This window comes from Podarcis pityusensis (genome assembly GCF_964106645.2).
Source record: "Podarcis pityusensis genome assembly, chromosome: 11".
NCBI classification, from domain to species: Eukaryota; Metazoa; Chordata; class Lepidosauria; order Squamata; family Lacertidae; genus Podarcis; species Podarcis pityusensis.
In genome coordinates, this window is record NC_138036.1 from 9,223,217 (window position 1) to 9,247,701 (window position 24,485).

At 46.0% G+C, this 24,485-nt stretch overlaps 2 protein-coding genes and 1 long non-coding RNA gene across 3 annotated transcripts in view; all 3 read right to left on the reverse strand.

Moving 5' to 3' along the window:
• SKOR2 (SKI family transcriptional corepressor 2) overlaps positions 1–697 on the reverse strand; it is a gene marked incomplete at its 5' end in the record, with an annotated part of 32,973 nt that extends 32,276 nt beyond the window's left edge. The window contains one exon of the mRNA XM_080972110.1: positions 694–697. Coding sequence (XP_080828236.1) covers positions 694–697 — 4 coding nt within the window. The remainder of the gene's footprint in view (positions 1–693) is intronic.
• Positions 698–4,136: 3,439 nt separating this feature from the next.
• Positions 4,137–24,477, reverse strand: LOC308458813. The gene is made up of 4 exons (XR_013977692.1): positions 24,433–24,477; positions 21,420–21,482; positions 5,562–5,662; positions 4,137–4,262 (listed from the first exon to the last, which is right to left on the reverse strand). It is a non-coding gene; the product is annotated as an uncharacterized lncRNA (long non-coding RNA).
• Positions 10,038–11,449, reverse strand: LOC308458850 (peroxiredoxin-5, mitochondrial-like). Its single transcript, XM_080973717.1, has 2 exons — positions 11,083–11,449; positions 10,038–10,484 (listed from the first exon to the last, which is right to left on the reverse strand). Exons 1-2 carry the CDS (start codon positions 11,356–11,358, stop codon positions 10,275–10,277), a joined length of 486 nt encoding a protein of 161 aa, XP_080829843.1. The 5' UTR covers positions 11,359–11,449; the 3' UTR covers positions 10,038–10,274.
• Positions 24,478–24,485: the final 8 nt, after the last annotated feature.

The window sequence follows — 24,485 nt, forward strand, 5'->3', positions numbered from 1 at the left end:
TTGCGCGCGCACATGGGCATATAAATGCAGCCGTGTATCAGCAACCCTATAGGTTTACTCAAAAGTAGGACCTGCTGAACTCAATGGGACTTACTCTCTGGTACCTCTGAGTAAGCCCTATGGAACTCAGCAGGGTTTATGTGTGATTTGCAGAAGCTGACCTTGATGAATCTGCTGGTGAAATGGATGTGCAGCCAAACCTGTGCTCACTTACTCAGGAGGAATGAGCCTGATTGCTTTATTCGGGGAGCCTGATTCTTAGGCAAGTGTGTCTAAAACTATAACTTCAGGCTCCTAACACTTTTGAGAAGAGAGGTCTTGCTAGCTTCCTGAAACCAAACAACACAGAGCCTTAAGGCACATTGAAGACCAACAAATGTATTGCATGTTTCCAAGGGTGCAAGTCCCACCCAAACTGCAGAGAATCCCACCTTCCTTCTGTTAATCCCAGGTGCAGGCAAATAATTATGCAGGACATGGAAGCCTGCCCCTTGCCCCTAGCACTGGAAAATCTACCCAGCTACCCCTCTGACAAACAAGGGACTCCCCTCGTTCTTTTCTGAGGTTCTCCTGAAGGTGGTACGCCCCTGTAATAACATGGTGCATGAAAACAAAATCTTCAAGATGGCCTCTTAGCAACTGCTTTTGCCTGTTAAATGTTCTTTCGGTGTGAAAAAAGCATTTTGCCATTACCCATAACCTTTTCAGCTTTTTCGCAAAAACGTAAGGACTAGAAAATAACTTTGGAAAAGGAACACACACACACACACACACACACACACTACCCTGTACCAAATCTAACCTCAAACAAAATTGTAGAATTGCTACAATTAATAAGTTATAATAAGTAATTTGCATTGGGTGGGTAGTTGATCATGATGACCACCAATGCTCGGCAGTTCGCTCCAAGGTGATGAACTTGTATCAGGGCTGTACCACTTCAGGCGACAAGTCAAAACTCACAGATTGAATGCTCCACCATATCTCTCCAGTCCCCCCTCCCCCCCCCAAAAAAAACCGGGAGAAGAATTCTAGCTAGCTCAGAGAATTGCTTTGTACAGAGGTGTATTCTGGCACCTGCAGTGTGAAGTGGTACAACCCAGAATTACCACTGCAGTGAGAACTAGGCCAATGTTTGACTCCAGGCTTAGCGCACTATGTCTTTAGGGATGAGCTCATAAATCCCATTCCTTGCGACTTCCCTCCTTGTTCCTGATGTCAGCTACCAGAACTAGCAGTATGTTATCTACAGACAGATGCTTCCTACCATCTCACGATGCCACAGCCAGCTTGAGACTTCTCCGTTGTCACCTCACAAACCATGTCGCTTTCCAGAAAGTGGATTAATAGCTACAGAATTAAAGGACTAAGTACCTATTGGGAAAATGCTCAGTCCAGGAACGTGTTTTCAGTAGCTAAACTGAGCACACGGTCCTTTCACCAGAAACAACCCACTCCCCAAGCTTTCTTCCTTTTAGCAAATCTAATTTAGAAAAGGGGTTTTCATATTTTTGCTACAGTTAAACAATTAGGATTCAGAAACTCTCACTGACCTACTGAAAATCGCAGTGAGATCTAGCGTTAGATACTAATCTGCTTTCTGACCAGCCTGAGCTCTAGAACAAAGAAACAAGTCTGGAAACCAATTTCTCCTTACAAGTAAAAATAAAATAAAAGCTATTGAGGCTGCCGCAGAGTTAAGGTAGGGTTGTGGCTAAACAACAGAGTTATGAATCAGCAAGGCCTTGGCTCAAATCTCACATCTGCTACAAATGCACTTTGTAGCCTCAGGAAAGCACAAACTCTCAGTCTCAATCTGCAATATGGGACTGATAACACAAGCCTGCCTCACAGGGGTGTTGTAAGGAGCAAGGAGCAAAATTATAGGATGTGCTTTGTGCCCTCAGAAGGCCTTTAAAAAATGCCAGCACAGCACTCCAAGCCTGCCATCTATCACTGATGCCTTCCCCACAGTCCCAGAAGAAGAAGAAGAAGAGTTTGGATTTGATATCCCGCTTTATCACTACCCAAAGGAGTCTCAAAGCGGCTAACAATCTCCTTTTCCCTTCCTCCCCCACAACAAACACTCTGTGAGGTGAGTGAGGCTGAGAGACTTCAAGGAAGTGTGACTGGCCCAAGGTCACCCAGCAGCTGCATGTGGAGGAGCGGAGACGCGAACCCGTTTCACCAGATTACGAGTCTACCGCTCTTAACCACAACACCACACTGGCTCTCAGAGAAGGGAAGACATTTGTATGTTATGGTCAGAACAGGCCCAGTTTTTTCTTCTATGCCAGGGATGGCTAACCTCAGGCCCATAGGCCAAATGTGCACACAACACACACCTCAGACTTTTTAGCTGCTCCTCAGGCCTCTCCCCAGACCGCACTTCTCACTCGCCCTGCTTTCAACCATCCTTGAGCATTTTTGCCAGCTTGAAACATATCCTTGAACTCCCATAATGCCCCTTGGGAAAGGTGTGCTTAGAAACCAGTGCACTGTACCAAGGGTAACATTTACCGTATTTTTTGCACCATAACACTCACTTTTTTCCTCCTAGAAAGTAAGGGGAAATGTCTGTGCGTGTTATGGAGCGAATGCCTACGGGTGGCAGGGGGATCTGCTGCAGTCGTGAGCAGGGGATCCATGGTTCCCCTTCCTTCCCTCCTCCGTGGCTCACTTTGAAACAGCAAAGCGGGAGAAGAGCCGCTGAGTGGGGAGGAGAGAGAGAGACAGAGAGCTACTGCTTGCTTTAAAGGAGCAAAGCGGGAGAGGAGAGGAGCCGCTTACACGAGTGTAAGCGGCTCCTGTCCGGTTGGCTCCTTTAAAGCAAGCAGGCTCTCTGTCCCTCTCTCCTCCCCACTCGCTAAACAGCAGCAAAGTTTTTCGCAAGCAGGCTCTCTGTCTCTCTCTCTCCTCCCCACTCCTCTTATAAGAGCCTTCTCCTCTTATACCCCTCTTCTGCATTATTAACAGCATCCTTCTCCACCCACCCCACATGTGTTCCTTGTCCCTTGAGTGCTTTTCCTTCCCTCCCCACTTAAAACATGGTTACAAAGCACGGATCCACATGGATCCTCAGGACTTTTGCACTGGGTCACCCCAAATTCACCATCAGATCACATAGCATGTCCATGGCTACAGCATGCACCCAAAAAAGCACGCACCCATTGTTGCCTGGGGCCGCAGTGGTGCAAAAACGTGGTTACAAAGCACGGATCCACATGGATCCTCAGGATTTTTGCATTGGGCTACCCCAAACTCACCGTGAGATCACATGTCTGTGGCCACAGCATGAACCACAAAAATCATACATCCACTGTTTCGTTTAGAATATTTTTTTTCTTGCTTTCCTCCTCTAAAAACTATGTGCGTGTTATGGTTGGGAGCGTGTTATAGAGCGAAAAATACGGTACATCCATCTAGCCTCTACACCAGGGGTCAGCAAACTTTTTCAGCAGGGGGCCGCTCCACTGTCCCTCAGACCTTGTGGGGGGCCGGACTATATTTTGGGGGGGAAATAATGAACGAATTCCTATGCCCCACAAAATAACCCAGAGATGCATTTTAAATAAAAGGACACATTCTACTCATGTAAAAACATGCTGATCCCCGGGCCTTAGTTTGCCTGCCCATGCTCTACACCATTCTAAGACACACCCCTGTATGATACCTGTGTGATTCCTTCCCCATCATCCTTCCAGAGACATCTCTCCAGATTGTTGTGTGTGTGAGTTCTGGGACATTTAATTGACACAGTAATAGTGCATTAGTGGTAGATGTAGACCGGACCACCCACAGATCATTCTACTTATTCGATGCTCTGTGATTTCCCCCCATTGCTACTGCCCTCTGGAAGGACACTCTTTTGCCATATATAAAAGCAGCAGAAAAACCAACCAACCAAAGTTGCAATTTAAAAAGTTACAGGATTTCAGCAGGAAGTTACAAGACAGTCACTGACTGAAGATGAGGCAGGATGTGTTGGGTGTTTGGAGTTAACATGCACAGAGAAGCTGAAAAGAAAGAACACTGGATCCTTGTTGGAGGAGCACGGATATATTCACACTGAGGCTCTGAGAAGGAAAGCAAGAAATCTACATTTATTGCAGGAAGTAAATACTTGATAGGCAAGGCCTCAGAGTTATATTTGCTCTTTCACGTGCATAGGAGAAACACACAAGGAGATCACATTTCCTGAGGTAAGGATGAAGAAGGAAGTAGGAAATGAGGCTAGCAACCCTGAAAGTATCAGTCTAACCCTGAAGAAAGATCAATAGGTCAGCACAGGAAGGACAGTCTAGGAAGCTTGAAGGTTCATCTCTATCTACCTTTCTCATGCAGTTATATCAGCTGAGGGTGTCTTTTGCAGTGTTGAAAATGGGATCGCATCTAACCATCATGAGCACAAATAATCACAAATGCACAACAAAAGCAACATCTGAAGGCTCCCCAACAAGACCTTTTTCTTTGCTATGCTTTCAGAAGTTGAAGCTTAAGATGTTTTCTTCTCTTATAATTTATTCATTCATTCTATGTTTATGTCACATTGCCTAAGTTTCATAGATATTTCATACACTGACTTGGTTGATTAGATTTTTGGCTGTCCGTACTGCCCCAGAAATATACATTCAAGGACGGCATAAAAATATCACAGATAAATAAGATGCTGACTGTAGTAGCATAATCAGCACACATAAACATGCATTGATAAAGTGGGTAGAATTCTGATGTTTGCACAACTCTTTTGCCACCCGTTTTTTCTTGCAAAAAAATAAATAAAAGAGAGGAAGGGACAAGTTTATTTTTTGCTGAAAATAAAACAAGAATTCTCAAGCACTTTCTATACGGGTAGCAAAGCCTACCACCTGCCATACTGGGTGGAGCAGAGACATTGCTGCAGTAGTTCTAAGATTTTTGGAATCAGCTCCCCAAAGTGGAGCTTTAGAAGCAAAATGTAGGGTGACTTTCCACTAAAGATCTTGCGACCTCTTTCCCCCCATTCATTTGAAAAAACTCTTTAATTCAACAGGCTCTATGTATCTAACCATCGAATAGCCTTTTAAAAAATGGTCCGTTTTAATTGATGTGACATTTGAGTGCTGCTATTTTATGTTTTTAACTTGCTGCCTTGCTTAAAAATATAGGAAGCTTATTTGTACTGAGTTGTGTCATTCATCCATTTAGTTCATTATTTCACACTGACTAACTCCGGTTTTGGGGCAGGGATGGGGAGCCTGTGGTTGCTGTTGGCCTTCATCTCCTAGCCTCTTTGACCACTGGGCCATCCTGGCTGGGGATTGTGGGAGTTGGAGTCCAACAATATGCAGAACGCTACAAGTTTGCAACCCTCCCTGGATAAGCCAGGGATTGGACCTGGGAGCTTTTGAACCCAGTCTGCCAAAAAGCTACAGCCTTCTCCAAATTGCTGTAGCTCAATCAAAAATTGTGCATTTTTACTGTCCATTTTTAAATCCTTTTGCAAGGCCCTTTGGGTGTTCTGGACGAGAAAAGTAGAATACAAGTAATAAATAGCAATAAAAATAATGATGTGCTTTTACAGGCGTTTGGGTGCTGAAATTGTCTCGTTGTGCTGCTGACAGTTTTTATTTCTGACTCCTTTTCTTCGCATCCTGCCTTCTTGTGTTCTAAGCAAGTTACACTACAAAAATAAACACACACACACACAGAGAGTGTGTTTAAAAAGTGTGTATTTTTAAAATAGGAACACCACCCTATAACACTGTAAATGTGTCAAGAACACAATTCTACACATTTTTACTCAGAAATAAGTCCTGCCAATTCAGCAGGGCTTACCCAGGAAGCTGGGTTGCAGCCCAAGGCTAAAATCTTAGGCACTTTTACTCTGTAGAAAGCAGCCCAGTATAGAACATAGTGCAGCTCACATCTGCGTATACACAGATACGTAGGTTTGGTCTGCATAAAATGCTAGATAGCAGCAGCAATACAAAATACTGACATCAGCAACAATTCAATAACCTAGCTATGCATTAACTACCAAAGGTCTTACATCACAAGAGGGATTGTGGGTGGAAACGGTGACCTCAGGACATGCTCTTCTGAGTGCAGTGAGTCAGTACCAGAATATGCTTTAAAGACTCTTTCTCTGGGTTCCATTAATTTTCACTTATCTCAACTCGTTTTGCTTACCCCTCCCGAAGGTACAAAGCAATGGACATTGTAGGTCTGGGAGATTACTGAGCAATAAAGGGCAACCCTACCATTAGGCAAATTGTGTGGACTCTCTCTTCTACAGCCAGAAATGGCCAGTTCCATCTAGTAATCTGGGATCTATTTGATGATCTTAAAGGAGAAGGAAGTGTATGTGCCCATATGGAAGTCTCGCTGTCATTTATACTTATTTGTAAATGAAATTGTTGGTTTTTCTTGTAATATTGTCCCCCCCCCACCTCAAATTGTTTGGTGGGACTCCTTGAGTACTAGGAAAGGCTAGTCTTAAATACTATTACAGTGGTACCTTGGTTCTCAAACTTAATCCGTTCCGGAAGTCCGTTCCAAAACCAAAGCGTTCCAGAACCAAGGCACGCTTTCCCATAGAAAGTAATGCAAAATGGATTAATACGTTCCAGACTTTTAAAAACAACCCCTAAAAGAGCCATTTAACATTAATTTCACTATCTAACGAGACCACTGATCCATAAAATGAAAACAATAAACAATGTACTGCAGTCACACAATCAACCAACCAACCAGTAGCTGAACTGGGTTCCATACAGTCACAAAAACAAACAAAAAAGAGCCGTAAAAAAACAAACGCAAAATAAATAGCAAAAACAGACAGTCCCCAGCGTAACACTCAGAATGGAAGTGTGGCACTCAAAACAGAAGCGTAACATTCAAAACAGAGCACGTTCAGCTTCCGAAAAGAGTTCACAGACCGGAACACTTACTTCCGGGTTTACAGTGTTTGGGTTCCAAGTTGTTTGAGTACCAAGGCATTTGAGAACCAAGGTACCACTGGACTACCATCAAATAAAGTCAAGGCACTGATGGGGGACATACATATATCATGGCTTCCTGGATCGTATTGGAACAGCACTTATCACTCTACCACTCCATACCTGTCTTTCCCCTTAGATACTATTTTTCTTGGCAGAAATCCAGCAGCTGCAGCTCTTACTGGCATGGAGAAAGGGGCATCGGAAGCATTTCTGTCTGCTGTGCGGCCATACCAAAGCACAAACCCAACGTCAGGAAACTACACAACACATTCTGCTCTGGTCAGACCTCACCTGGAGTACTGTGTCCAGTTCTGGGCACCACAGTTCAAGAAGGACACTGACAAACTGGAGCGTGTCCAGAGGAGGGCAACCAAAATGGTCAAAGGTCTGGAAACAATGCCTTATGAGGAACGGCTAAGAGAGCTGGGCATGTTTAGCCTGGAGAAGAGGAGGTTAAGGGGTGATATGATAGCCATGTTCAAATATATAAAAGGATGTCACATAGAGGAGGGAGAAAGGTTGTTTTCTGCTGCTCCAGAGAAGCGGACACGGAGCAATGGATCCAAACTACAAGAAAGAAGATTCCACCTAAACATTAGGAAGAACTTGCTGACAGTAAGAGCTGTTCGACAGTGGAATTTGCTGCCAAGGAGTGTGGTGGAGTCTCCTTCTTTGGAGGTCTTTAAGCAGAGGCTTGACAACCATATGTCAGGAGTGCTCTGATGGTGTTTCCTGCTTGGCAGGGGGTTGGACTCGCTGGCCCTTGTGGTCTCTTCCAACTCTATGATTCTATGATTCTACATCCCTCTTGTGGAAATACATGTTAATTTGGGACACCCCCCCTTTCTTTAAATTTAACCAGGCAGTTTTGGAAATTGATGCATATTCTTGGAGATATTGCTGTTTTCATTCAGATTGCTGCATGCGGAATGACTTTCACTCTTTGATTCTGGACTCGCTGTCCTTCCCCCCCCTCTCCCTCTCCAGATCAGACATGGAGAGGAAATTGGGCATGCACACATTTCATTTCCCCAAGGGATCTGAGTAAACGTCAAATCTAGCAGAGCTAATCCAAGCCTCGAAAACCATGTAGAACCAAAAGAGGACGTGGGAAAGTGTTTCAGGCGTCCAATTTCCTCTTTCAGTTCTATGTATTTTTCAAGAGAGAAAATGGTAACCACTTTCACTGACCAGTAAGTGGGGGTCTCAGAGGCCTCAGGGGTACCTCTGCGACCACCAGCACCATGTTGGTGATCCCTAAATTAATGTTGTTGTTTAGTCGTTTAGTCATGTCCGACTCTTCGTGACCCCATGGACCAGAGCACACCAGGCACGTCTGTCTTCCACTGCCTCCCGCAGTTTGGTCAAACTCATGCTGGTAGCTTCGAGAACACTGTCCAACCATCTCGTCCTCTGTCGTCCCCTTCTCCTTGCGCCCTCCATCTTTCCCAACATCAGGGTCTTTTCCAGGGAGTCTTCTCTTCTCATGAGGTGGCCAAAGTATTGGAGCCTCAATTTCAGGATCTGTCCTTCCAGTAAGCACTCAGGGCTGACTTCCTTAAGAATGGATAGGTTTGATCTTCTTGCATTCCATGGGACTCTCAAGAGTCTCCTCTAGCACCATAATTCAAAAGCAACAATTCTTCGGTGATCAGCCTTCTTTATGGTCCAGCTCCCACTTCCATACAATTTGCAGAGTAGCAGAACCCTGGTCCGTGGGCAAAGACAGCTCATGAGATGGTGATATGATTAAAAAAAGTGAATGATATACAAATGGAAACTCACAACTTCCCCTGCTTTGAAAATGGACTTGTGAGCCAAATTTTCAATGGCTGTGCATAAAATTGGCTACTACTACTGGAGACCAGATTAAGGTTATTTTTTGGAGGGGGCAGATATGGACCACCAATCAACATTCCTTTTTTAAAAAAATTTATTTATTTATTAAAGTTCTTAGGCTACCTCGGTAGACATTCTCATATTACATCACAAGGCTTATTATACTATAATTTTTAACATGTATACAAAGTTTATATACTAAAAGAAAGAAAGAAAGAAAGAAAGAAAGAAAGAAAGAAAGAAAGAAACAAGGACAAATAACTATTCCAAAATCACATATGTACCAACACTTTCGACTTCCTGACTATCCCGTTGTATATTCCTTTTTTACAAATGAATGTACTCTTATTGTATATTTCTTTACATTTTATCTAATACATTCCTATATAAATATGTACCCTTGGTCTTAATTTCTCAACTCAGTCTCTCTCCAATGTCAATCGAATGCTAACATAGATAGCGAACCTTTACTGTATTTTTGAACATATATCTTATATCTACCCCACTTTCCCATAATTTTTTGTTTTGAATTGCCTCTCAGGCTATATGTCAACTGTGCCATTTCAGCAAATTCTTGTAGCTTGTTACACCAGTCCCTTATTGTCAGGACATTCCTGACAAGCACACACAAAGTTGCATTATTGTGAGTCAGGTCATTGGTCTCTCTCTAACTCAACATTGTCTAATTTGACCGGCACTTGCTCTCTAAGATCTCCCTTTTCTATCCCAGCTTCAATTGCTTTGGAGTGGGGAGCAGGGATTCTGGCTCTCCCCTCCAACCCTCCTGTGGAGTGGAGAGCCTCAATGCTGGCTGGGAAGGGCTGAACAGGAAGCAGCAATGACTGAACTGGAGTCTGAACAGAAGGATGCAACCTTGTTGGCTAGAACCAGACTCTGCTTTCACAGATGGGACCAGAACCACCTGCCCCAATAAAGTGTGTGCTTGTAAGCTTGACATTCCCACAATGTCAAGAGAGTCTCACACCTGAGCATGCCATACTTCATCTTTCGAAGCTAGGCAGGAGGGCTGGGTGAACTTGTTGGGACATCGTCATTGCTTCTGTCCAGTTCTGAACTTATCGCTCTGCTCCTAAACTCCTGAATTGTGACACCTAAGCCCTGTGCCCTCTCTGCTGAGCCTATATCGTGACTTGCCTGAATAAAGATCTCTTTCTTACAAGCAACATCTTCTGCCTCTGTGGGTCCCCATCCCCCCCAGTATAATTTTTATTTCAGGCAATAATGTCCAAGATAACGGAGTCAAGACAGAGAAGGGATTCAAAGCAGCTACATACATATCCCTGCCCTTGTAAAGGCCAAATCCTAGAAGCTGTGAGGGGGAAATAAATCAGCCCACCATCCCTAGTAAGAATCAGGTGAGGGTGGGTGGTTTTGTGCGTCTCTTGCTGTCAGGGTTTAGGAGATGGGTTAACAACCACGGTGTCCCAGGTCTCAGAGCTGAGATAGGATCTTGTTGGCCAAACTGTAGGTGAGGCCTGTGCCATCTTCTTCTGTGTTGAGGGCCTTCACCACACCATCTTGGACTACCAAAGAGAACCGTTTGGATCGTTGGGTCCCAAAAAGTTCCCGTAGTGGCTCTTTGTCCAGCAACAGGTTTGTAGCCTTCCCATATGCTCCTGTGGGATCAGCCAACATCCGGACCTTTCCCTTCTTGGAATACCAGGTTTGGAATTGCCCAAGAAAGATGTAAAGTTATTTTTGTATGCTACAACTGCTGCTCATATTTTGTTAGCTAAAAAGTGGAAAACCCAAGAATTACCAACAATAGAAGAATGGCAGATGAAGATGATGGATTTTTCGGAGCTGGCCGACCTAAACAGAAGAGTCCGTGACCAGAAGGAGGAGGATTATCAGGAAGAGTGGAATAAATTTAATGATTATCTAGTTAAATTTGTTAAGTTAAATTAATTGAAAATAGCTTGCAGATACTTAATTGGCTTAGGGTTTTATTTATGTTAAGTGATGAATTAATATGTTTAATTCCATAAGGTGAAGATTTAAGGATGTTAATGTTTAAGTTAAATTTCATAAGAATTGGGATTTGGAAAACCGTTAAAAGGACATGCAATGAAATTCAACCAAGGGGAAGCGAGGAAGTCACTTAACAAAGTTAATAAGTGTAATTTTCAATAAGGCTATGATTTATGTTTGTTTGTCTTGTGTGTTTGTTTGTTTGTTTATAATATTGTGAAAACCAATAATTTTTTTGGAAACAACAACAACAACAAAACATCCGGACCTTTCCCTCAGCTTTGTGAGCCTTTCCACACTTGCTCATGACGTCGTTGACAGACAAGCAGGTGATGACCTCCACTCCTTTGCCTTTCAGCTGTCCTGCCTTCTCCACATAGCCTTGGAGGTGGGTTTTTGAACAACCTGGAGTGAACGCACCAGGCACCCCAAACAAGATCCCCTTCTTGCCTGTGAAGAGGCTCACCACATTCACCTTGTTGCCAGGGTCACCCTCGTAGACCTCCACACTGGGCAACTTGTCTCCAGCCTTGAGGGCCACCATGGCTGGTGCTCCGGTTGCAAAGGCCCGCTGAACGATCCCTGCTACCGCCCAACCCTTTCCAAGAGGGGAGCCTGGACTTGCTCCCCAGCAGAGACTCCTTGTTGCCATGGAAATTGTGGGAGTGACAGCTGCCACGGCAACCCCGGCCCTTTGAAGTCCTCCTCCTTCAAGTCGTGCCTCTGCCTCTGTGTTTTGAGTGGAACCAGGACAACTGCCTTATACAAGTCAGACCATTGCTCCATCAAGCTCAAAGCCATCTATACTGACTGGCAGTAGCTCTCCAGGGTTTCAGAGAGGGGACATTTCTAGAGATCCTGGGGGCTGAACCTAAGACCTTCTGCATGCGAAGCAGCTTCTCTGTCCCTGAGTCGCCATAACCCTTTCACCTTTTCCCTTGCACCATGCAGCAAAATGACGCCAGGTCTGCCAAACTGGCTCTCACACAGAGTATTCCTAAGAATAGGTTTTGATGCCAACCAGTTCACTAAGGCCTTTACACACATACTGTATTTTTTGCTCCATAAGACGCACTTTTTTCCTCCTAAAAAGTAAGGGGAAATGTCTGTGCGTCTTATGCAGCGAATGCATGGTCCCTGGAACCAAATTGCACAGGGGCAAAAAGCAGATCATGCTTTTATTTTTAGAAAGAGGGAAGGGGGTGTTGAAACAAAGCCACTGAGCAGCTGATCGGCAAGCGATCGGGAGGGAGATAAGGGACTCTAGAGATAAAGGAGGCTGCCTGGGAAGGGGGAGGTAAAAGCACATGGATCCTCAGGATTTTTGCACTGGGTCACCCCAAATTCACCATCAGATCACATAGCATGTCCATGGCTATAGCTTGCACCAAAAAAATCACGCACCCACTGTTTCGTGGGACCGCAATGGCGCAAAAACGTGGTTACAAAGCACGGATCCACATGGATTCTCAGGATTTTTGCATTGGGCTACCCCAAACTCACCGTCAAATCACATATTATGTCTGTGGCCACAGCATGAACCACAAAAAGCATACATACACTGTTTTGTTCAGAATATTTTTTTTCTTGTTTTCCTCCTCTAAATACTAGATGCGTCTTATGGTCAGGTGCATCTTATGGAGCGAAAAATACGGTGCATGTGCATTGCTTGAATGTCAAGTACCAATGACTTGAGTGTGTGTGTGTGTGAGAGAGAGAGAGAGAGAGAGAGAGAGAGAGAGAGAACGTTTCATTACCAATCTCCACAGATAACTGTCCATATATCCACAGCAGACACAAAATGAGTCAATTCACATGTTCAGCTGCAGGTTGTCAACCGTTAAGTTGTCAAGTGATGGAAAAAACCAAGCGGAAAAGATGGAGGAGTGTGAACAGGCTAATGGACCAAATCAGTAGTGATGGTGTTGGGGATGGAGTTATGGGGCTTCCCTCCCAAGACCAGCTCATCTGGATGAGGCTGGGGTGAAGAAAGGGGGTGGCAAGGCTGTGACTCCCTAGTGGGAGTCCTGGACTGGCTCCACTGGTGCACTGGCGCAGCCTTGAGCTCGCCACCTCCCTGCCCCAGCTCCGTCCAGGTAACCAGCAGCAACACCAGTGGTCTGCTAAACCCACACAAATGTTAAATTGAAACACAGCTCATACGTACAGGCACATGCTAACAACTCACTGGCTGTAGTATCAAGTGGTAGCTTGCACGTGTGAACCAGCCATATAAGAAGCAAGCTCAGTTCTCTTAATGTAAAGGTAAAGGTACCCCTGACCATTAGGTCCAGTCGCGGATGACTCTGGGGTTGCGGCCCTCATTTCGCTCTATAGGCCAAGGGAGTCGGCATTTGTCCGCAGACAGCTTCCGGGTCATGTGGCCAGCATGACTAAGCCACTTCTGGTGAACCAGAGCAGCGCACGGAAACACCATTTACCTTCCTGCCAGAGCGGTACCTATTTATCTAGTTGCACTTTGATGTGCTTTCGAACTGCTAGGTGGGCAGGAGCAGGGACCGAGCAACGGGAGCTCACCCCATTGCAGGGATTCAAACCATCAACCTTCCGATCGGCAAGCCCTGGGCTCTGTGGTTTAGACCACAGTGCCACTTGCATCTCAATGTAGATGCAGCCAAAGCAGCAACATCCGCTGGTGTGCCTGCAGAGCCCCAACTTCCTGACTATCTTGCTGGCTTCACCACACCAGGCCAGGTGCTTCTGCTATGCACACACACACACACACACACACACACACACAAAGAGGAGAGGTTAGCATGCTTTAGCAGATAAAATCCATGTGCAGCAACTCAACCCCAAACAGCCTATTGATGACTGAGCATGTTCAGTGCCCATGGAAGGCTGGCTAAATGCAGAAGTGGGAAACAACAAGAACATATGGCAGAGGGAGAATGCAGTGGAGTATCCTGAAAGAACAGGGACGTGGGTGGCACTGTGGGTTAAACCACAGAGCCTAGGACTTGCCGATCAGAAGGTTGGCGGTTCGAATCCCCATGACAGGGTGAGCTCCCGTTGCTTGGTCCCTGCTCCTGCCAACCTAGCAGTTCGAAAGCACATCAAAGTGCAAGTAGATAAATAGGTACCACTCTGGCAGGAAGGTAAACAGTGTTTCCGTGCGCTGCTCTGGTTTGCCAGAAGCGGCTTTGTCATGTTGGCCACATGACCCGGAAGCTGTATGCGGCTCCCTTGGCCAGTAAAGCGAGATGAGCGCTGCAACCCCAGAGTCGGTCATGACTGGACCTTTACGTATCCTGAAAGAAGGTGGTTTCATTTGGCTGCAACCCTGCACAGGAGCCCACATCAGGGGTGGACTTTGGTAATGTGGCGCCCTGAGCAAGGACAAAAATTGGCACGCCCCCAAAAAGAGAAAAATTATTTTCACAATAATTCCTTTTGGTACAGCTGCTTTTAAAATGGATCTTTTCAGTAGGCACTCATGTTGTTGTTGTTTTGCTCCCCCTTTGCTCATCTCCCTGCGAGGAATCTCCCACAACACCCCAACTCCAGCAGCACTGCCCCAAACTGCAACATTTAGTTGTGGGTCCCACTTCCCAGAGCAATTGCAGAACTGCACTGTCTCCAGATCTCAAGTGAGAGACCTTTCCTTCTAGGAAACAGTTCAGATTCAAAAGGACCTGGACCCAGAATGTGACGACTGCTTCTTTCTGAATGAACTCAGAAATCCTTGTTTGGGGATTTATTTATTTATTGTCATTCATTTAAATATGTATAAGCCACGCATTCATAGAAAACACAACAAAGGAGTTTAAAACATAAAAAACACAACACTCCAATAATAGCCATAAGAATACTAATAGCATATCGAATAAAACTGATGGGTAAAAAAATGATCACAGAATGGTGATCATTTTCCCAGATGTCCCTCCCTCTCATTATACACATATATTCTCTGAGTTTCTGTATGTGTGTATATATATATATTCTCGCAGCTCAACTGTGAAACAATTTTCCTTATTTTTACAGTAACCTAGCGACAGCACTGTCCTAAGCATGCTTTTATTCAGAAGAATGTCCCAATTGCAACTTAACAACAACCACAAGAAAAAACAACAGCCGCAACAACCATGTGCACATCCCAGCATTTAGAATCATAGAACTGTAGAGTTGGAAGGGACCTCAGTGGTCATCTAGTCCAACCCCCTGCAATGCAGGAATCTCAACTACAGCTGCCTGAATTCAGGATCTCAGCAATGCCTACCAGCTGTTTCCTTTTCTCAGCAAGTTTCTTTCCCTTAACTATGCAGTAGGGAGAACCAACCTGGTTCAGGCAGTACCATGGAGAAGTGTGTGTGTGAAATAGATAAATTTAAGAAACTGGTGTCTGATTGCAGCAAACAACTCTTTTAATAGTGTTGGCCTTAGCAGGGGTGGCACCATTGAGCTTTGTTTCAGGCTGAAACATTTGGGACCGGCCCTGGCATTAGGCAGGCTGAGGGGGCCTCTTCAGGCAGCAGATGTTGAGGAACAGGACCAGAGGGCCAAAGAGTCTTCACACCTGCCTTACATGGTGCTAGAACATTTCCCCACCTACCCTATAGAACCTTATAGCAGACTTTGCTGACACGATGCTCTGCCAATGTTTTGAACTACAACTCCCATCAGCCCCGGGCAATGTTGGTTGTTATTGGTGGTGGTCCAAAGGACCAACAGGGCATCAGATTTGTGAAGGTTGGGTTATAGGCTTAGACTGAAGTGTTTCCTAGCCCTGCTACTGAATTCTAGGTCTCCATGTGCAGTGCAATAAGCTTATAAAATGCCAAGCTTGATAAAACTCCATTTCACAATGCAAGTGAAACATAACTATTAGAATGCCACTCCCCACATTTTTTAAAAAAATTACACGCTCCCTGCAAGTAGAAAGCTAGCACATCAGGGAGAAAAGTTTGAACTCAGCCCTTTTATCTGCAGTGCAAATTCTCTATTTCAAGAGAGCTTTTAGGATAGGGAGGCATGAAAAATTGGCAATTCTTAACTGCAGTCCATTCTAGAACCCCCACGTATTGCCACCTCCTGGTACTCAGGGGATCATCTTAGTGTTCTCCAATCGGAAACTCTCTGGATTTTTCTGGACTACAATTCCCATCAGCCCTGCCAGTATGGCCAATAGTTAAGGATAGTGGGAATTGTAGTAAAAAAAAAAAATCAAAAATCTGGAACGCATCTGGGGAAAGATGATCGATGCCAGTGAGAAATACTGGGAACTGAACTTGAGAGTTTAAAACAATCTAGGGTTTTTTTGTTTTTTTTAAACAGTCTGGTTTGTCTTTATTCCTGTTCTTCATACAACAAAGAACCTGTGTGTTTTGCCAAAGGATGGAGGCAGACTGTAACTCAGCGGTACAGCTCTTGCTTCTCAAGTGGAAGATTCCAGGTTCAATTCCAGGCCTCTCCTGGTAGGGAAGGAATACCCCTCTCCTAAAACACTCAGTGCGGGTGGCACTGTGGTCTAAACCACTGAGCCTAGGGCTTGCCAATCAGAAGGTCAGAGGTTCGAATCCCAGCGAAGGGGTGAGCTCCCATTGCTTGGTCCCAGCTCCTGCCAACCTAACAGTTTGAAAGCACGTCAAAGTGCAAGTAGATAAATAGGTACCACTCCAGCGGGAAGGTAAACGGCATTTCCATGTGCTGCTCTGGTTTTGCCAGAAGCAGCTTAGTCATGCTGGCCACATGACCCGGAAGCTGTCTGCAGACAAACATCGGCTCTCTCGGCCAGTAAAGCGAGATGAGCGCCACAACCCCAGAGTCGTTCGCGAATGGACTTAACTGTCAGGGGTCTTTTACCTTTTTTTAAAACCCTAGAAAACCCGCTGCCAGTCACTGTTGACAGTACTGAGATGAATCAGTAGCCTGACTCTGGTTAAGAGCTGGATTTTATATTTTCAAAAAACAGGGGAATGAAAATCTGCCTAGCACTCAAAGAGCCCCCTTTGAATACCTACAGCAACCTCCCATGTCTCTGATACAGACTCCATGGCTTCACCATCAGCCAATCATCCGCAGCCTTGCTTTGTTTACCATCTCTAGCCTGGTAGAACTCAAGTTCTGGAGAACTTGAGTGGCAGCACGCTATTTTGTCTGGCCTAATAAAGCTATCACCCAAATGTGGATTCTGTATTTTTTCCTCACTGGGTGACCTTAGGCCAGTCATTGCCTCTCAGCCTAACCTACCTCGCAGGGTTGTTGTGGGGGTTAATTGAGGATGGAGAGCGCCAGGTACACCACCTTGAGTACCCTGGAGAACAGGGTGGGATAGAAATGCAATAAACAAACAAATAAAGAACATGGCTGCTTTTGCTTTTTGCAAGAATAAGGCGGTAGGATTCTAGGGTGTACCATTCCAGACTTCAGACAGGGAGTTGCATTAAGGAAAGCTCCCCACATGCAAAAGGAAAACTTTCTGCATTTAATAAAGTCAGCACACAACCCTTTTCAGGATCCCCTGGTTTTCTCAATTTTATAAATTACAATTTGAGAATAATTTTTAAAGATATGCCCCCCCCTCCACCTACATTCTGATATACTAAAGCCTAGGATTGTATCGTTCACCTGACCTTGTAAAATAGGTAATTCGGCGCTAAAATATCCATCCCCCCTATTTTTTATTTTATTTTTCATCCTTAATTCAGCTTGAGGTAAGAGCACGTTTATATTGCAACGCCTACTGAATTCTCCGGGTTTGCCCTTCTTCTCCTCTCCACCGGGTAAGGGATGGCCGATGGAGATGACTGAAAAAGTAGCGTAAACGGTTTGACGTGGCTACCTCGGTAAAGTAGGGCACGAAATGCGTGCGTCATTGGGGATGCGGAGGGAGAAGGGAGGGTGAAATCATCCAAATGTGAGGCTAAAAAATAAAATAAATAAATCTCGATTTTTAAATACATTTTTTTGAGAAGAAGTCGTCTGTTGGGCTCCCCAACTGAGGCTGCAGTCCTAGTGAGTCACATTGAACTCAGTGTGCAGATACTCCGGAGTAGATACGAGCAGGATTGCTCTGGAAATGTACCCGTCTCAGGCGGAGGTTATTAGGGAAGCATTTCCCCTGAAGGTGCCACATTAAGGGACAATATATTCTCTGCAATAATTGATCGCTTTAGCAGGCCAGATCAGCTGTTCCTCCTGGATCCCTAAGGGACGGTTCCTGTTGTTTTGAAGTTGGTTCGCTCACTTTATTCAGTAAAAAGGAAGCGATTCCCTCGTATCTGGTCCATTTCAAGCTAGATACGGCAAGAGGAAATACTCCCCCCCCCCGCCCCCGTGGACTCCGATTCAGAAGAAAGAGCAGGCTTTGAGTCAGATCTCAGGAGAGCTTAGCCTCAGAATCTATTCTGGCGAGCATCGTCGTTGGAATCTGTGGAGCGGATTGATTCAGACGTGCATATTATTCGCGGCACCATTATGGAATGACTTGGTGGCATGCGTGGGCAATCAGAGATCTAAGTCCAGGGGGCTAGGATTTTCCATATCGTAGTAAAGGACTTTAAATTCAGTCCCCGCCACCCAACCCCCGCCCGCCACCCGCAACTGACACAGTTCACACGTTCAGGTGCAAAGGAGGTGCGAGCATGTCACTATTTCCCTACACTTCAGTAACTCCTCAGCTATTTATAAAATGGAAACTTGGTCGTCTCTACTGACGAAGCATTGCATTTAAGGCGATGGGAAACATGAACGTTCTGTGGCCGGCCATTCACACGTTCAAGGGGTTAAACATACCTGAGGGGGTCAAATCGAAGTGCATATAGAAATCAAATGATTATAAACACGCGTAAGCAAGGCCCTTTAAGGCTTTCAGTCTAATTTATACGGTTGAGAGTCCAGAGAGGCAACGTCAATGAAACATGATTCATAAAATCTGTAGAATAATGTCTGTACTAAAACCTATGTATCAGTCAAAGGGTGTGCACGTTCCTAAAACACACAGAACTTTTTTCCAGACTCACTCTACAATATATGCAGAGAGGCAGAGAACGCATTTTGCAAAGATTCTGGAGAGCCAAGGAAAAGCACAATTCTTTCTCTGGAAGAACATTGAAATTAGAAACCTGCATAAGGTGGATTTCTAATATCCATACTCATACTTCTGACAACCTTGGATTTAATTATTATTATTATTAAAACTATCAGCGCTACAATTGCCTTTTAAAAACAACAACAACATCCAACTTCAGGAAGAGTCTTTTGCCAATGGAAAATCTGCCAAACTGCACTGTGAACGTTGAGAACCAATCGCTTTATTGTTTTAAAAGAACCTGCGGCTCTTGCTACAGTGGAGAGTGGACCAAAGATAATGGAAAGGTAAAGAAGAATACATTCCTGTAACCTGGCTTGTTATAGACGAGTCCAGTACCTAACTTGCTTTCGATTCTGAATTCTCAGGAATTTAAGAACGTCGGTCAGAGATTGTCAGTACACTAATATTTCTTCGTGGGCTCATTGATAATTACTTATTTTTAAATCTTACTGCAATGTCCCTTCTACTAGCTATTACGCGCCCTTGGGGTTTGCTGACCGTTTCTTGGCCTTTTCAGAAGAAGTGAGTTTTTCTGCCAAATTATAGGACACGCGGCACCGAAAAGGGACCACGCCTGCAAGTAATAAGCCCTGACAAACGAGGCCGGGGCAAGCAGATTTTTTTTAAAATGGGAAAAAGAAGGAGATCAAATAGCCTCATCCAGGAACAGCGAAGCCGTGCATGTGGGTGTACAATGTTTCTATTGCGCGATTTCCAAGCCACAATGCTCTCCGTGTCTACTCAAGTCCCGTTGAATTCAGTGTCACTTACTCACGAGTAAGAGAGTATAGGACTGCAACCTAAAATGTGCTTGGTCTGAGCCGAGGGGACTCCTGTTGCATCTTGGGGGCCCGATCCGCCTCCAACAGCCGAGCTATTTCGACCGAAACCGGCTTCCAATATCCAACTTTCCCCGGTTGCTTCGGGTGTTGGTTTCAAATGCCCCGAAACATCTCCGGCGCAACAGTTTTGTGGATCGCTTCTTTGGCGTTTTTTGGTAGGTTTTTAAATCCACCTTTTTTTCTTCTCCTGTGTAGAGTCCTTAAAGTGTTTACCTCGGGATTGTCTCGCTCGCGTCCAAGATCGCAGCCTGGAGGCGTGGGAAGTTTGGTCGGGGCATATTCACCCCACGCGGTGGGCCAACTATCCCGGGGTGAGCTTACCCCGGAGTAGCCTCGCCGCCGGCCATCAACATGCCAAGAAGAATCTAACTAGAATTTAGGCGCGGGTGCGTGGTTAGCGTGCTGTTCGGCGATACGCTACCTGAAATCGGTTCCAAAGGGCGGGTCGCTTCGGATTAAGCGCCCCAAAGGCAGCTCCAGCGCCCTAGGAATATTTCTTTGGGATCCCAACTCCGCCGCCTCTAGGACTACAAAGACATTCATCTCCCCCTAACTCATTTCCCTCGCCTTTCCTTCTTAAACCCTCAAAGTGGATTCCAATCCTACTCCAACATGACCGCTCAACTCCCTCCGCTTCGTAATGGAATGAAACTAAGCGAAGGAAAGGAGCTATGAGAAAAGTACGTGATGCGGGTGGTAGTGGATCAGCAATCCTGGCTGCCGGTGGAAATAATTCTCAGGAAATACACACGACGCTTTGCAGACCTTTCCCTCTGGATCCAGCACGCAGCTTGGGAGCCGAGTTGCTCCGATGTGCTGAAACCGGTTTACACAGCCCTCTGCGCTAGGAGACTTTGGACAAGGAAGAACCGGGGTCCCGCGGAAAGAGCGGGCACCTCTTTCTCTCCATCACAAGGAAGGGGCTAAAATTTGGATTCTCCTGGCTTCCACCTCTTGCGGTTTAACCGTCTCCGCCGTCGTGAGAATCGTCCTCGCCACGGCCCCCGCTCTGCTCCTTAGGTATTCCCCTGAGCTGCTTTTTATCCCGATCCTGACCTCTAAGGCAACCCTCCGTCTTAATCTGGAGGGATCTTTTAAAGCCGCCGATCTCATGAACCCATACTTGGAAGAAAGCCCTCATAAACTGAGAGGGACTTACTCAAGAGTAAATCGGCAGGGGCAAGAACTACGAGATAAATGCCCTAGGATCGTGGCCTTTGGAGACGGTTCCTACGCGCCACTCTACTATATATTCCTTGCCACCCTCCCTTGCGCCCTTACATAAACACGGATACACACACTCACACGACCATTTTTGAGGAGGCGCGCGGATAGATTAAAGAACCGAAACCAAACCATCCTTATGATAAACCAAAGTCTAGGAATCTAAGCTCTCCTGGCTCAGATCTTCACGCAGCGTTCAAAAGCAAGGCATGAAGGTCTTTCCTCTTTGCTTGTGGTTGATTCCACACACCCCCCCATCAATATTTTCTACTCAACTGCCTCTGAACATGGAGGCTCCATTGAGATCCCGGAAAATTGTCTCACCCGTTTCGGTTAGGGTCCTTTTTGTTTGGGTGTGTTTGCGCGCGCGCAAGGGACAATGTTGCCTGGACTACAACATCCGCGCGCTCACAACACGCGTTCGGAGCTCCCTGCCGGACCCACAAGTGCCCCCCTCCCTCCCCGCGCCACCCTAACCCGCTTTACCTCCTAAATCAGGCTGCTGCTGCTGCTGCTCCTCCTCACGCGTACATCTTGCGGGTCCTCCTCCTGGTAAGGAGAGAGATTGAGCGTCGGGAAACCATCAGGCATTTACATCCAGGCGGGCAGGAATTCGCTCGCTCGCTCTCTCCCTCTCTCTCCCGGGCGGCTTCTCTCTAGCGCAATTAAAAAGGCAGCCTCTTCTCTTAGACGCCAAACGACGCTCTGGACCCCGGACGGGACTGAAGCGCTTGTCAATTTTTAGCCTCCGCCGCTGGAACAGAGATTCCAACCCCCAAGTCCGCCCAGTCCTCCTGCTTTTGCCAGAAGCAAAGGCTGAATCTCTGCGCTCTGCTGAACGCTTCTCTCTCTCTCCCTTTCTCTCTCTGCCGCTGAACTCTCAGGCGGACCGAGAGGAGAACACCCAGTGGGCACGGTGACGTCACCGGCTCCCGCACACTCTTCCTCGCAGGAGGAAGGGAAACCTCGCAGAGAAGGCGGCAGTCCAGGGGTGGGGTAGGATAGGGAGTGGGTTTGGGGGTGGGGGAGAGAGAATTCAGCGGTGCGATCCACAAAGCGATCGAGCCGAAGTCATTTAGCTCTCTCTCTCTCGGCCGGTTCCAAGAGTCGGCTCCGCGTCAACCCTGAGCAGAAAATCCGCTTTGGCTCCGGATACTCCGGTTCCTGCAAGCGAGCTCATCCCGTCTAGCTTCCTCCACTGAAGATGAGGAGCTTAAAAAATAAAATAAAATAGGACATAGGTCCTCAGCAGTGATTTTCACTGAAAATCTATGGGACGTTCAACTCAATACGTTTGTAAAGGGTGTCCGTTTATGTTACTGGCCTATGTGAGGCGGGCATGGTATAATTTATTTCCTGCCTCCAACTCAGTATATCAATGTATTGCATTTTAATGGTGGGGGGGGGGGAGAATAACTGTACAGATGAAGGAAATAGCTGGGCGTTAAAGGAGAGTGGTTCATTTGAAAATTATACACGTGACAGCGCTCCAGCTGTTGTTCTTCGGAGTCAGGCTAGGACGACTGTGGAGGTTAACTTCAGCCCCCTCCCTCGCCCCCCATTGTTAAATGATCACTGAACCTTTATTCAGTGTAGTACAGTACAAAATTATTATTTCGAAGGTTTGCAAGTTTGTGTTTATATATTGTAAACCGCCCTGTGATCTTCAGATGAAAGGCGGTATAGAAGTTATTATTATTAATAATAATGTATAATCAAGGTAAATAGAGATTCACAACACCATTTTATCAAAACAGGAGGGCAACAGACATAGAACACGATCCTATGTGAATCCCAAATTACTGGGAAATCATAGAATTCTAGAGCTGGAAGGGACCCCGAGGGTCATCTAGTCCAACCCCCCAATGCAGGAATCCTGTCTATTGCCTTCCCTGAGGCAGGCTCGAACTACCAACATTTTGGTTAACAGACAGATGTAGTGATCTATTGCGCCACTTGTGGAGATTCATTTCACATTGGGAAGTCCCATTTTATTGGGAACCCTTTGAATCGGTTAAATGCTCGTGAGTTAATGTGTCTGTAGGATCGCGGTTTCTTTTTGTTCCCCTGGGTTGAAGAGGGCTCCTCCCCAGTTCAGGGTACGGTCAGAGCCTTGCAGTCTCCTGGCTTTCCGTTCCTAGACAAACTCGGTGGCGTTTGCTCATATGAGTAAACATGGAGAGGACCAGGGTTTGCTCCTACTTCCTGAACTTTGGGAATACACTTGCACTGAGTTCAGTTCCCAATGAATTATTATTATTATTATTATTATTATTAATGCCACGCCCATCTGGCTAGGCTTCCCCAGCCACTCTGGGCGGCTTCAACAAAATTTTAAAATACCGGAATACATCAAACATTAAAAGCTTCCCTAAACAGGGCTGCCTTCAGATGTCTTCTAAAAGTCTGGCAGTTGTTCTTCTCTTTGACATCTGGTGGGAGGGCGTTCCACAGGGCGGGTGCCACTACCGAGAAGGCGCTCTGCCTGGTTCCCTGTAGCTTTGCTTCTCGCAATGAGGGAACCGCCAGAAGGCCCTCTGCGCTGGACCTCAGTGTCCGGGTAGAACGATGGGGGTGGAGACGCTCCTTCAGGCAGTGGCGTAGCGTGGGTTGTCAGCACCTGGGGCAAGGCAAGTAATTTGCGTCCCCTAACCCCGTGGATTTGCGCCCCCTAATCCTAACCCCCAGATGTTGCGCCCGGTGCGGCTGGCCCCCCCCCCCTGCACCCCCACGCTACGCCACTGCCTTCAGGTATGGCACAGATTCAGGGTTCCACTTCTGTGTTCTGTGAATGATGGCAGTTTAGACCCAATGAGAAGAGGGTCCTGTTCTCCTGCTCTGGAGGGTAGGCTTCAAATTACAAGAAAGGAAATTCCTGCTCAACATCAGGAAGAACTTTCTGACAGTAAGAGCTGTTCAATGGTGGAACGGTCTCCTTCAGAAGGTGGTGGACTCTCCTTCATTGGAGTTTTTTAAGCAGAGGTTGGATGAGCAAGGGAACCGCCAGAAAGCCCTTGGCGCTGGACCTCAGTGTCCGGGCAGAACAATGGGGGTGGAGACGCTCCTTCGGGTATACTGGATCGAGACCATTTAGGGCTATAAAGGTCAGCACCAACACTTTGAATTGTGTTTGGAAACGTACTGGGCTTGTGTTGCCTGGCCATTCCCTTCCAAGGCCCAGTAACCTCCCCGTTTTACCCTAAACGAAGGACATGGGCTATTACTCTCAGGCAGGGAACTGTGCATAAGAGTCATTTAAGATGATGAACTCTCCTTCCTTGGAAGTTTCAAAGCAGAGGATGGATGGCCATTTGCCATGTATGTTCTGATTGAGATTCCTGCATCGCAGGGGGTTGGACCGAATGACCCCCCCTCCCTTCCAGCTCTACAACTCTATGGTTCTAAATACATATTAATAGGGTTAGGGTGCAAGCGTACTATTATTATTATTATTATTGATTACTATTAATAGTAACGATAATAACAGGGGCCACATGACCTTCGGTGTTTATTCCGCCTCCCCAGTCGCCTCCTCATTCCTGACCTCAACAA